Here is a 14,410-nt window from a genome sequence, read left to right on the forward strand (position 1 = left end):
GGGATTTAACCCCTCAAAATCTACTTAGCACATTTACTAATTATTACTAGTTATAACTAATTAAACTACAGTAATCAAAATTTGTCTGATTAAATTTTCTGATTTTGTGTTTGTGATATGATAGCAGTCCAATTGATGGGCTTCCCATTGAGCACTTGGCCGCACCCAGTGGGTGCAAGTGCTGCCTTCAAGAGTTTACAGCATGGTTAGAGCTTTGGCAAAGTGCAAGGCAATGGCAGAGGAAAGAAAGAAAGAAGGGAGATTAAATATCTTTAGTCCCTGTGGCTTTGAGGCTGTACATGTTGATGGCTCCAGTCAGTGAATATTCAGCCCAGCTGGGCAGGTGTATCAGGACTGGCTGGCTCTTTTCCCACAGGAAAGCACTGCAGGTCTCCTTGAAAGTTTTGGGTTTGGTTTTCTTCTTGTCACTTGAGTTAATTCCAAGAAATCAGTGTCTGGAACTGAGCTTTCAGCCTTCAGTGTGAACAGGCAGGACCCTGTGGTGGTTCTGTGCTGTTCTGCTCCTCACCCTGCCCCATCCTGCCTCCTCCTGTGGTTCTGCCACGCTAAAACGTCCATTTGCTTTGTCCTTGTCGTTCCCATACACCCAGCACATTGTGTGTACACTTTTTCCTGCCGTCTATTCCCCATCATGTATGTTTAAGTTATACAATGTGCAAGTCTGTCATCTTAGTGAGTCAAATTAATGCCTTTCTTGCACTGGTTTGTTTGGACAAAGGGGTGTTTCTCTTTAACGCTCCCATGAATAGCCTTAAGCATTTGCAGATTTTAATTTCAGGAGTGGTTCGGTGAAATTAACTGTCTTTCAGATGGGCATTCAGCATTTGTAAATATACTTTTTTCTTTCTTGCTTTCTTGTAATAGCCCTTTACTCACTGGTACTTGTAATATCCCTTTACTCTGAGAAATGTCTTCTGCTCCTGGTTATCTTCTCAAGTTCTGTCTCATCCACTTTTACTTCATAGTAGAACTGGTCCCAAAGGGCAATGGGCAATAAATAACATAGCACAGCTCTCTGAGACAAATCAGGTGCAAAGCTGATTCCTGGGGTTAAATCATGGAATCCTACCTTCAGAAGAGATAATAATAAATAGGAAAAAAAAGCCCAGAAGGGCCAATGCTGACTTTTCCAGCAAAATATCCCATTCAAAAAGTGGAATATTTTTAACTTGTAGAATCTGCTGTCCTAAATTCAATCAGGAACCCCTCTTTGTCCATCATCCTGCATCTGAAAATGCCTGTCACTAGGTATTTCAGGATTAACTTCAACAAATGGTTTAGCAAATAATTATATGAGAGAGTTATCCTAAATTTCTTCTTAATTTTATCTGTGAGTTTTTCTTAGTCTTGATGCACTGGATACTCCTCAGGAGAAGGTTTTCTGGTCATGGACCAGAAGGTCCATGAAGGTTTATATGGTCAACTGTAGCTATCTCATAAGTGTTTGATATTTTTGGCTTGGCTGCATCTCTAAGAAGCAGAATAGCGAAGTCATAGCTGAAGAATACTTCTATTCTGTGAATAGAAGTAATTTTTTTCAGATTTCCGACCTTCCATTGAATGTATGTCCTCCCATTGTCTCATTGTCAAAGCAGAAAAGCAGAAATCCGTGACTTCTCCCCTTTTTAGGTGCAAAGGAGTGTTGTCCCCTTGTCTCAAGCCCCAGACCTTTGGGATGTGGATAGTTTACAATCACACCAGCCTTCAGTCGCTGCTGTGGAATTCCCCTGTTTCTGAGGAAGGCTTTTTAAGGCTTTTTAAGCCATGTCTGTTTATACTTTGATTTCTTGAATAAGGAAGGTGCCAGTTCTGCCTTCATTGCAAAAGCACTGTGGAGATGCATTTAATGATGTTCAGTCAATAGTGACTGCAATTTATGTAGGGTCTAACAGGAAAGTTGTCAACTGCCTCAAATTTTATTCACGGATAACACTTCTGAATTTTTTATATTAATTATTAGTGACATGACTACTCTTGACAGTTTTTTTGTTAGTGCAGTGGAAGATTCTCTGCAATATATTTTCTTCCGCTTTTCCTGTCACCACTGTGAGTTTTCTTTTGTTGCTTTCTGGTGAAGCATCCTCATTCTTCTCCGGAGGAAGAGATAACTAAAATAAGAAACTGCATTACAAAAAGGAGAATTGCTTTGTCTAATGTTTAAGATTTGTCCAAGGTGTAACTCTGAACCAGACAATACCACAATTTAGCCGTAAAATCTGTGGAGGGGTTGGTTCCTGTTCAGTGTGAGCAGTATTAGCAAGCAGAAGTATTAACACAGAAGCAGGTACAAAGAGGCATTGCACGGGATTACATCTGCTGCTTACCCAAAGAACTCTGGCAACCAGGTTTGTTTTTAAAGTCTGTTTCAGTAAGAACAGTATTATTTCAATGAGGTGTAGGGCTCAGTGGCATGGTCATTTACTTTTAGATGTGGCTCAAATATTTCTAGGAGGACCAGGCAGTCATGCGTGGTAATTCTTCACATTCCTGACATCTTTTTCATAATCCACTTCTAGCATGATGATAACTGCAATGAATAGGGAAGAAAGCATTTTGACTTTTTTTTAATGCCTGGAATTCATATTTCAGTTCTAGTCGTAGAACCTATAACACCAGTAATATTTTTAAATTTTTTTTTTTTTATAAACTGCAGTAACTCTATCTTAGTTGCTAGAAATCTTTGATGGAGAAGAGCCTGTAGTTACAAGATTTGTATCTAATCTTTCAAAGTTCTTTTGGGCATTACTGGACTTGTGTGGCTTTTGAAATTCAATGTGTGGATTTAGGTGTGATACATGGAGTCAAAAAACATGAAAGTTGAATAAGTTCTCTCTGAAATAATTCTAAATATTTTTTAAAGGCTTGTCCTCAGGCAGATAACCTGAAGTCATCTTCCTTTAGTGAGCTGATTTGGAAAGGTTATTTTGGTTCTCACTGTTCTAAGATAAATTTTCAGTATGTTTATGAAAAGTCTCAGTAGAAATAGCACAATTTTTTTTTTCTTTACTGTTACGTTCCATCTATGAGAAGAATTGGGAAAACCTCTGTGTATTCAACAAGCTTTCCTCATATTTGGAAAACATAAAAATGGGAGCTGTTTAATTACTTCAATGCTCCTTCATCTCAAAAATGGAATATTCATGTAGGGTAGTTTTTACTATCAGGTTCAAATTCCATGAACAGAGTACCTAAAACTTATCAATGTCCAGTGTAGCTAGTAGGTTATTTGGAGGTTATTGTCCTTTTTTGCATTTTGCAAGAATTACTTCTCGTGTTTTGGTTCTGCTGAATAAAGTGATGGTTTCTAAATGTTGGAGGGAAATTCAGAACACACTGATTGTAGAATAACTTTGTGTCCTGTCTTCTGTAAGGAAGAAGAATTTCCTCTGAAAAGATTTTGGTACTTTCCAAGTGGAAGTTGTATAGTTTTCCCTGCAGGTTGTCCTTTCCTCCTGTGTTTGCATCTGAGATATTAGAGAGGTTTTTTTAAGGAACATCTTGACATGTTTGTATGTTGTGATGATTACAGTTAGCATGAGCTTCTACCATTCAGAACTGAATTTTTGCCAAATAATGATGTTTTGAGGAGAAAATTGATTACTTAGCAAAATGATTCTTTTATGTGGAATAAATGTTGCTGCTGAATGGGAAGATTACATAATTCTTCAAGAAGCAGTAGGTAGTAGACTTTAATTTCTGGAAACACAGGACAGATTGCCCCAGTGCAGGTGCTGTGTCACTGGGAACTGCAGGGGAGACCCTGCTGAGCCCACCAGCAGTCTCACAGCTAAATCCTATTGATTTTTGTAGGGACCAGTGCTGTCTCTGCAGGGCTCTGGGGGGATTATGAGATGTAAGACAAGTAAGCACAGGGGAGCAGCCACTGGCTCTGCTTCAGAGGCAGAGTATGAAGCTATTGATTATACATTTTGCTTTATTTGACATCACCCCAGTGCAGTTATTCCAGCTTTTGGGGATATTCACCCTTTGATCCTCCACTGTGTGGATGATGCATGGCTTTGTCATTTGTGTGTTTTTAGTAAACCTTTATTTTTTTGTGCTGTGATTATTGTTAAGATACATTTTGCTGGCATGGTAAGCTCCTGTTCCTTGCTTGCCTACATCTGTCCATTTGAGATACTTCAGTGCAGGACCTGCTACTTTCCCATCTTTGTGTAATATTCAGCACTATGAATTGAGGCTTCTGGATGATGTTTGATAGTCGTGACCCTGGATGGACCCTGCTGAGGGGTTTTTGACCCAGGAAGGACCTGGGATTGGGCTTTCTCTGTCAGGACTAGCCATTACCCACTGTCAGTCTGAATAGAGAGCCAATGAAAATCCAGTCTCAGCATCTAAACCACACTTCCCTGTTACAAACCATCCAAGCTGTTGGGTGCAGGAGGGAAATCCCCCCCAACTCCAGCCCATACCCCCCTGCAGTGACCCCTCCACTGGAGGCTGCTCCTCCCCAGGTCTCTGTGCCTGCCATGGCCCTCAGTGCAGAGCCTGAGTGCCTCATCCAGCCCTCAGGCCAGGGCTTGGACACAATTTCTTACCTGGCAACTGAATCAAAGCTTCAGGTAGTCAGAATTTCTAAAGCCACAGTCACCCTTGAGGCATCTCTGAATATGTTTCTCCTAGCAGTAGTTGGGTGATGTTGAAGTCACTGGGATTAAAGAGTGCTGAGGAATATAAAGATATTTATCATACTGGTCCACTATTTGATTTTTTTTTTCTTATTTTTAACCTTTAGGATGAACGTGAAGCCAGAGAAAACGTGAAGAGAGAGCAGGACGAAGCGTACCGCATCTCGCTGGAGGCTGACAGAGCCAAGGTGTGTGCAGGGGCAGAGACCCGTGGCATGGGAACCCTTTGGAGTTTGGGAATGCTCTGTGCTGCAGGGGACTGCCTGCCTTCAGTTGTGCTCTGAACACGAGACCCTCAAGTCCTCCGTGTTGTAAAGTGGCCCCAGATAAAGTCACTAGGACTAGACTTGGCTACATCTTTTAGCTACCCCTGTCCTGGCTTCATTTCATAATAGAATCTGGGGAAGGAATGGCAGGAAAATATTGCTTAATAAATATCCTCTCTCTTATATTAATTTCTGTGGAAACATTGAAAAATTTTGTTGCATTTGTATTTATCACATACTGATGTGGGATTGCCCTTTGTGTTTGTTAGAGGGAAGCACAAGAGAGAGAAATGGCAGAGCAGTTTCGCCTGGAACAAATCCGGAAAGAGCAGGAGGAGGAGCGTGAGGTGGGATGTTTTACCTTTTCTGATAACTTTATGATTTCATTAAGTTTATGAGCACTGAAACTTCATTCAACACACACTGCAACTTCAAAGCATACTTTATGTGTGATCAATTTTCTTTACTATTATTGATTACTTACTATATATCTGTGAAACAAAGTGCAGCTAAATATTTTTCATCCACTGTTTAATAGCTTTTCTGTTTTATCATCTGGGTCTCAGATACAGCCAGATATTTGATAGACCTGCTCACAGGAGATCTGTGAAATGAGCTCCATAAATGCTGGAATCTTTGGGAGGCTCTAACCTGTTTTATGCAGCGACTCTTTTTAAAAACATGGAGCCCTTTCATTTTTTCCAGGAAGTACCAGAAAGCCTGCCTGCAATTCTGATGAAACAAGTTGCCAAATTTAATTTGGGAGCTAATCCACTTCCTAAAAAAAAAACTAAGAAAATAAAATCCAGAATCTTGAAATTAGGATTTGTGGTACTTTAAAAAATTTCTGAAGAGTCTTCTACAGAATCTTCCTTAGAGTGAAAATTGTGTTTAAACAAGTACATTATGACTCTAGGCCTCTGTAAGAAAACAGAAACCCTGTGCTGTGAAAAGTACTGTTCCTCAAACTGTTATTTTGTAGATTCTCCCAATTTGGTAAATGCTGAGGGTCCGAGTGCCTCTCAGAGATGGCTCCTGCAGCCTCTGTCAGGGTCTAGACTGGTTGTGAGATGGCAATTCTGTGAGGGTAATAGCAGCTGAACATGAATCCACTGCAGCAGGAGCAGACTCACAATCAGCTCACACTCAGGCTCAAGCAAGAAATATGTTTTTCTTTTCTAAGTTATTTTGCATGCATAGAAACAATAATTATTTCTGCTTCATTATATCTGCTCCTGAGCCTTTCCTGATACCTTGGCCTTTTGGAAATGGTTTTCTTATGCAAAGACTGCAGCACTGCCCATGTTACCAAAATATACCTGGGCTTCCCTGTTTTAATGCAGAGTGCAGTAATGCAGTAATGAAAATAATAGGATCTGTTTGCTTAGTAGAACAAAAGGGATTTTAACAATAATGTTTACTAACACTCCCCATTTTCAACTATACAGATAACTTGGACTGAATTGTTTTGCAACAGTGTTTACTTACAGAAGTGGCTTTATGTTCAGTTTGTATTTTAAAATCTGACTATTGAGCTCTTCACATACTGAACACCTTTTTATCAACACACTTAAATTGCTTGTTCAGGTCCAAGAGTTTTTAATGTGATCCATCATGTCATTGTTTTCTGACTTGGTTTGCTGGTACAGAATATCCTTTGTAAATTGCCATTTTATGTTGAGTGGTTACTTTGGGGAGCGATGCACTCTTTGCACAAAGGAAGGAGCTCTAATGAGCTACTGTTGTTTATTTTTCTATAATATAATTGATTGGGTTCAGTAAATAATGTAGCATCTGTTGTTATACTGTGTGGGGAAATGTCAAAACAGCGAGATAGTAAGCAGATGGTTGAGAATGGAGAGGGAGAAAATTAAAATAGACTCTATTTAAAATATAATCTCATAGTAGATGAGCAAAAATGAACTGAAGTTCTATGTATAAATATTTATACTGAGATATAATTTGCTCAGAGGTGTGTGTGTAAGAAGTAGACTATTTAAAAGCCTTTGTAATCTTGCTTTTGCCCAGTCCTTTCCCTGCAATGTAATCACCCTCTATCAGTTTCTGTTACTAAATGACCTTGGGGAGGTTTTCAAAGGCACAAATAGCAACTGTGTATATTGAAAGTTCCTTGAAAATGGGTAAATCCCTGCCTGATTGCCTCTTCAGTTTGAAAAATTGTCTTTTAGACACATTTTGCAGCAGGCAGTGTGTTTGTGCTGCTTCTTCCATTCATTTAGCTTCTCTTTAAGTGCTACCTTAAGTGAGGTGATACTGTAACAGCTTCTGAATATGATCAAATTTTTGACAGATGCTGATGCTGCCCATGAATACCAAAAATGCCCTTGAAAATCAAGCTCACCTCATTCAGCACTCTAATGTTAGCCATTAATTCTATTTTTTAAAAAATCTAATCAAAGGATTGATGCTTTAGCAGCTAGCAGAGACAGAGGACAACCTGGGTCCTGCCCTTAAAGTCTTGAGATCAGCAATGTTAGCTGCAAGACAGCCGTACACATATGAATGTCATGTAGTGTCATTGCAATTTGAGGGCTGATTTCATGCAGGCTGCTGTAGAAAATGTGTTCACCTGTACTCAGAATCATCTTCTTGTAAGTACTACTGCTACCAACAACTTTAAATTCTCAAGCTCCCATTTCTCTTCTCCCAGTTTTCTTCTTTAATGATTCCTACTTTTATATGTACTCTGTGTATCTAATGTACATTCATGGCGTTTTTAATTGCATCTTTTAGCAGTGTTTTGGTTTATTTGTAGTAAATTTCTTGCATATATTTCTTTTCACTCTGAACTGCCATTAAGGGTCCAGTCTACTGCAAATGGTCAATTACCATTGCAAGAGGAAGGCAATTTGACAAGTGCTTTTAAAGAAATACTTTTACTGCCTTTTAATTTATACCCTTTAAGGAAGCAATTGGCCACTTGACAATTATTCTCTCATTCAATTTTTTTCCAAGGCTTTCTGCCAAATGATTAAATTACGTATCCCATCGTGCATTAACTGTAGACCTAATAATATGTGTTATAAAGAAGGATTTATTTTAATTAGTTGTCTGGTGGGCTGTTATTAAGGAGCGAATAAAAATTATTTTGTCATTGAGATATAAAGGCTCTGGAGCACTGCGACACATCTTGAAGTTCTAGAAGAAATAAAATCTTTCTCCCTTTCTTCTGTTGCTGGCATTGCAGCCTGAAATGGTTGTTTTTCCTTCCCCAGGCCATCAGGCTGTCTCTGGAGCAGTCTTTGCCCCCCGAGCCAAAGGAGGAGAGCACTGAGTCTGTCAGCAAACTCCGCATCCGGACGCCCAGCGGAGAATTCTTTGAGCGGCGTTTCCTGGCCAGCAGCAAGCTGCAGGTTGTCTTTGATTTTGTAGCTTCCAAGGGATATCCTTGGGAGGAGTACAAGCTGCTGGGCACCTTTCCGAGGAGAGATGTGAGTAAATACAACTTTCAGGAATAAATAACCTCTGCTTCTTGCTCCTTTGGGTTGGATGGGCTGGGGTGTTAGAGCATGGAAGGTAAAACGTGTGCCTGGGTATGTTCCAGTGCTGCCAAGCTCTAAGCCAGGTGCTGGCTGCCCAGTGCTGTCAGATGTTACATACAGAGCTGTGAAACCTGCCTCCAGTGGCATTGTAAAAAATCCTACATTTCAGAAAAAGTTGTGGACCATATTCAGTGAAAACTCAAATATGCTGGGCCAGCTTTGCTCACGTCCTGTTTTGAAGGAAGCTCCATCAACACTGCTGGTAGTTCATTGTTTATGTCTGTTATGGGCTGGTACTTCTGATCTTTCTGGCTTTGCCATTTGGATGCAACTTTACGTTATGAATAAGGCTCAGCATCAGATATTACCCAGTTATGAACTATTTTAATAAATATTTTATCCACCCCATTACATAATACCAGTAGATAATTACATTTCCTACCTTGAAATTGTATGGTGAACCTGCTGTGGCTGATTTTCAGAATCAATACTGCTCACTGCTTACAATAGCCAATTCTGTTGATAAATCAACAGATTAATTTTTGTGCTTGCTCCTAAATTTCTTTGAAAATCCACCTCTCTGTTTTCTGCACAAATTAGCTTTTATTTATTATTTAGTCATTGCTACAGCAAAGATGAAAGTCAGTGGGTCCAACTGTGCAGGGGCCCTGGATAAAAGGTGAAGGGAATGGGCACTGCAGAGATGTCAGGACAGAGCCAAGCAGTGGTGGGTGGAGTTCAGCAGCTCTTTTGCCAATACTGCCTGGGCACTGCAGAGGAGTGGGGCAGCTCTGGACCAGCTGGGGTCTTGTTTGCTGGAGGCATCTCCAGGGGACTGGTTAGACCATTTTTCACCAAAGGAGTTCAGTAATTTGGATTGCTTTTCCATTTTGTCTCCCATCACTGCCCCTGGGGGCAGTTCACTAGGAATGAGGCTCTGAGTGACATGTTCACAGTAGTTTGTAACAGATACCTCTTACTTTATCAACTTATTTGTAAGTACTCCAAAGGAGAAGAAGCTCATCCTTAGTAAGCATATGACCTTGTGAGTGGATGTGGTTTCTGACCCATTTTTGGCACAACTGTGAACAGGATTGCATTGCTTGCAGCTCTTCTTCCACCTTGCCCTGTATTGGGAATCCTGGTCAGTCAGACTGAGAAGCAGCATTTGAGGAATCTCATTAATCACTAATTAACTTTACTCCTTATGCATGGAGTATCATTTCCAGTAGAACCAAAGACTAGAAGTCAGCTGTGTTTCCAGGATTACTGATGGTTCAGTGTACTTGACAAAAGAAAAACAGTGTTTTGCAGTCTAAACAATGGGGTTGTACGTTTCAAATATTTTGCAAGTCATGGCTCCCCACCTGTAACTTATTTTTGCTGTAATACATATTTAATATAAATACCCTACAGGTATATTACTCTTAACTTTTTACATTTGTTTTTCACTTTACACTGGCTGTTTCTGTACTTATCACATCATCATCATTATGAATGCTAGTCATCTGTAAAAAACCTCAAAAATTTATCAGGTGAATCACATAAGAACAAGTACTAAAAAAAAAGTAGAAAAGAAAAAAAGACCACTAAATTAGAACAGGCTGGTATTGTCAGTATATCTGTGAAACTGGCAGGGAGAAAAGGCTGAGGCAAAGAAAGGAGAATTTAGTGGCAGGGTCTGGAGCTGTTGGTCTGTTGTGTGGGAAGCAAAGACCCTGTCATCTTTTTTCTATGATTCCAACCTAATAATGCCATGTATGAGGAGTCACATAAATGATTCATGCTGATTGACTCAGCCATGTATGAATCCCGTTGCCATTGTGACCACCAGAGCCACGACAGACAAAAAATATTCCCCAGGGGTTTGCTAACCACTGAGAACTGTAAATGACATCTGTCATGTTCCCCAGGTTTGGAAAGTTGGAAGCGTGGAACTCCATAGACAGATTAAAAAAAATAAAAACAAGGCATTGTTGAATGGCTTGGAAGAAGTACAGTCAAAGTATATATTCATTGCCTTGGGCTTTGTGGTCTGTAGTCATTTAAAAATACACTGTAAGTTATCAAGACCCTTCTTCTGTATGGTATGTTGTCAACATGAATGGAAATCTGTGCTACAGGGACAGAGCACTTGGAATGCTTGTGCTCCAGAAAACAGGAGTATTTAAAATGTCTATATTTAAACTATACGTAACATTTTTGAAAAAAATATGTTGGAAAGTATCTGAATTACTTTGCTGGAATTTTGCTGCAGTAAGATGAAAACATGTCTTATAAAGTTAGTTTGTGGGTTTTTTCCTATCCTAATCTGCTTTACAATAACATACACACCCCAAAAGTGTTTCTGTCTTATCAAAACAAGGGGATTATCTTCAACCAGATCAACATTTTCTTGTGATAAACTTGTTAGAGCATTTTTACCTTCTGTTCAAAGCCATCAGGTCTGATATAGTGTTGTTGAAGTACTTTTACATCTTTCATAAATAAAAATTCATTAGTTCTTAGTCCTATGTTCCAATTGCTTACACAGATATCCTTAGCTAACTTAAAGTTGGTATCATAACCCTACTGTAAATACAAACTTCTACACATGAGTAAATACCCAGATTAACCTTTTCCAGGCACTACTTGTAGATTTTAAAGCAGCAGTGACATTCCAAAGCAGTTAAGCACATGCAGTGACTTGTTATTGGGTCTTTGTCACTGGCTGTGTTGTTCTTTCTACCCGTGCTGAAATTAGATATTAACCAGCTCCTCTCTCAGTACCTCAGCACCACATCTTGTACAACCAGTGTGTGTCACAAAGTGAGCTTGGGGCAGCTGGGAGCTTGTGCCCCAGACTCTGGAAACCTTGGCAAGCACATCTTTGGGAGTGAAAAGCTGTATTGTATTTCTTGGCAAAGAAATTTCAATGCAAAGAACGTGTTTCTGGTATTCTTAAATACACCTGCAAAGGCTTTGTGGGAACAAATGTGTGTGCTGTTAAATGTGTGTGCTGATTTCAGAGTTATAGTTCCCTGTCTTCCAGAAATCACATTTAACTATAACAAAAAGAGCTTACTCTATGTATAAGTGTGCTCAGTTAACCTTCTAATTCAGTATTTAGGTCCCTTTCTCTTAACAGCCTTCCCAAACTCTGACTTATTGCAACAAAACTCCAGCAAAGTAATTCTGATACTTTCAAATATATTTTTTCAAAAATGTTATGTATAGTTTAAATACAAACTCTGACTTTGGTACTCCTCTTGACCTCCCAGCTGCAGGATCCTCCCTCTCCCAGTGCCTTGGAGACCTCCAGATACTCAGTTCCTCCCTCACTTCAGTGCTAGTGATGTGCACAAGGCTGCCTAAAACTGTTAACATCTTACAGGGTGGGCATTTTACCCCACTTAGGCAAGAAGCTGAAGTGGACCAGGTCTAGCTGAAACTATAAGAGGAATGTGCAGAAATTTACCCAAACTGGGCTTCAGCCACCCTTCTAGGGTTATTATGTTTATGAATGTTTTGTGGTGTCTGTCAGAAAGGAAGGGCCAAGCATGATTCCTCCTTCTAAATGCTATATTTGAAAGACTGAATTTATTAATTCCTCATGAAAAATCAAAATTGCAAGCTATAATTTCTGCTGCTGATTTCTCCTTGAGGTGGAGCATTAGTTATGTATTTGAGAGTATGCCTTCTGCAGACATGGTATTAGAGACTTAAGCTCTTTATTTACTGTATCTGGAAGCCTTGGTAAGCCAAGACTTCTACAGTATTTCACATTTTATTTTTCTGAGCCACAGCTTAGGATCAGGTGGCAGTTAAGTCACTTAAGGTTATTTAAATGCATCTAAAATGTTGCTTAATAATTCAGAACCAGTTTGCTCTGTTTAGAGTATTAAGATTTTTTAAATCCTTTTAATTAACCAATTTCAACAGCAGTTTAAATAAACAGAAACAAAAAATCTCCCTTGAAAGTGCAGAAAATAAATTTAACTCAAATTGCATGTCAATTTAAATCAGATATAATCAGGATTTCAGTAAATGTAGGGCCAGACAATTCATAGTTTTGGGAGTATATGGGAATAGAATAATAGTAAGATATTCCTCCAAACCCAAATGTGATTTTTCATTCCTGTGCTTTGGCAAGATTAATCCTCTTTGATGCTCACAGTGGTGAAAATAATGCCACAGGATGGTAAGTTTAGCTGCAGCACTTGCTGTGGAGTCCTCTGAGCAGGGAATTGCCCTCTGATGTTCTCAGAAAGGTGATGTTGGAGCATAGTCCTTATTTTGTTATGCCAAGTAGTTTGACAGTTTTGTGTATGAATTCTGGCAGCTATTCTTTCTAAGGATTATTCTGAATTTCACCCTGTGCAGACTACTGCCTTCAGATAACTTACTTTTAAACTCACTAGGTCATGTTTAAACTCCCTTAACAGTTCATGAAAGAGTTAAATGTCCAGGACTATCTTTGACTTTTAACATTCTTCCCCCTAGTCATGATCTTGATAGAAAAATGGAAGAAAGATGTTATTGTGATAAGGGATTTGTGCAGTGTCACAGCTACACTCTATAATATTTTTAGTAATTTCATGTAAATCGGGAAAGTAGCTTGAATATCTGTTTTATAGCAGAGAAAGATTTCAGATGAATGAAATATTTTTTCTGATAGGTTCAAAAAATGTTGAGAATTACATGTGATACCTGTAATTTTTCCAGTCATTTCTGTTAGTGATATTTATCTTACTATACCTAGTAGCAGTCATCTCTTTTAATTCACGTAATTTCAATTTTTCTGGTCAGTGATGTCATGTGCTTACTCTGCTCTAGTTTACACAAGGCCACAGCCACCTACAAAGGTAGGTGTCCCTCCTCCTATCATTTACAGCTTTCCTTAAGTCAATACTACCTGCCCTTGTCTTTCCTCTCCTTTCAAGATCTGTTGTTTTTTTATTTATTCAAGCAGTTAGGTTTGGTTTAGTTAAGACACTGAGAAGTTGCCTAAGCAAATTGGCCATTCCAGACTGGCATATTCCCATGCCTCTCTTGAAGTCTGGTTTCTGACTGTTCTTCCTGATCACTTGTAACAGTGGAGAGATTGGAAAGACTAACCTCAAGTGCAAGAGGAAAGGACACTGAAGTGTTTGTAGCTCCCAGATTTCCCTGCTTTTAACAAGTTTGTTGCTCAAAAGAACAGTATCACGGTCTTTTGGTCAGCACCTAAAAAAGGGAGTAGGTAACATTCTCACTCTGATGAAGTCAGTCACAGCACCTGAGAAAACTTTGAGTATATTTTGCTTCTTGAAACGTGATGTTTATGTTTGTGGAAATATAATTTCCATATAGGTAGTAAAAAATTCGGTCAATGTTACAGAAAGATTTTTCACCATGTTTTGTTCTGAGAAAGACAGACTTGATGTGTGTTTTTCAGACCCAGTGTCTTTACATGAGTGACTGATCCAAAGCGAAGGATTAAAGCCCTTCGTGTATCAAGTCACTGAAAGGAGATCTCATCTCACAGATGTAAGAAAAGAAGTAGAATTACATTCTGTAGATCAATATAGTTTGTGATCTCTCACAGCAACTCTATTTGAGTACAGGGAATGTTTAACCAGTTTCAGGAAATAGGTGTGCATTTCAGATGAGCTCTTTTACTCGGGCTCACTAGGGTGAGCAAGCATTCACCCGGCGCTGAATGCTCATGCGGAGCGCGAGCTCTCCGTGAATCATCCTCATTAGTTAGCCCAGTGACTAATGCCAACCATGGGATTAATGTATTCCACCCAAGAGCCCTTCAGTGCACATCCCTCGCACCCAAAGTGCTCTTTTATTCAGCACTGCCCCATTTTACAAAACATTTATTTCAGGGGAGGCACGTTTTTGTTCGCAGGAAGATGCCTTAGTTAAGCTGTAGAGCTTTGCTCTTGCATATGACCTTATCCAGCATAAACTGGGGCTAAGATATTTTGTACTTTTTCTCCAGAAT

At 39.3% G+C, this 14,410-nt stretch overlaps 1 protein-coding gene across 1 annotated transcript in view; it reads left to right on the plus strand.

Annotated features, from left to right (window-relative positions):
• The window catches only part of FAF1 (Fas associated factor 1), a 152,648-nt gene that overhangs the window by 129,228 nt on the left and 9,010 nt on the right, over nt 1-14,410 (plus strand). Inside the window, exons 16-18 of the mRNA XM_053950465.1 lie at nt 4,778-4,858; nt 5,206-5,283; nt 8,173-8,388. Of these exons, the coding sequence (XP_053806440.1) occupies nt 4,778-4,858; nt 5,206-5,283; nt 8,173-8,388 (375 nt within the window). The remainder of the gene's footprint in view (nt 1-4,777; nt 4,859-5,205; nt 5,284-8,172; nt 8,389-14,410) is intronic.

Source organism: Vidua chalybeata, chromosome 9, assembly GCF_026979565.1.
Source record: "Vidua chalybeata isolate OUT-0048 chromosome 9, bVidCha1 merged haplotype, whole genome shotgun sequence".
Lineage (NCBI taxonomy): Eukaryota > Metazoa > Chordata > Aves > Passeriformes > Viduidae > Vidua > Vidua chalybeata.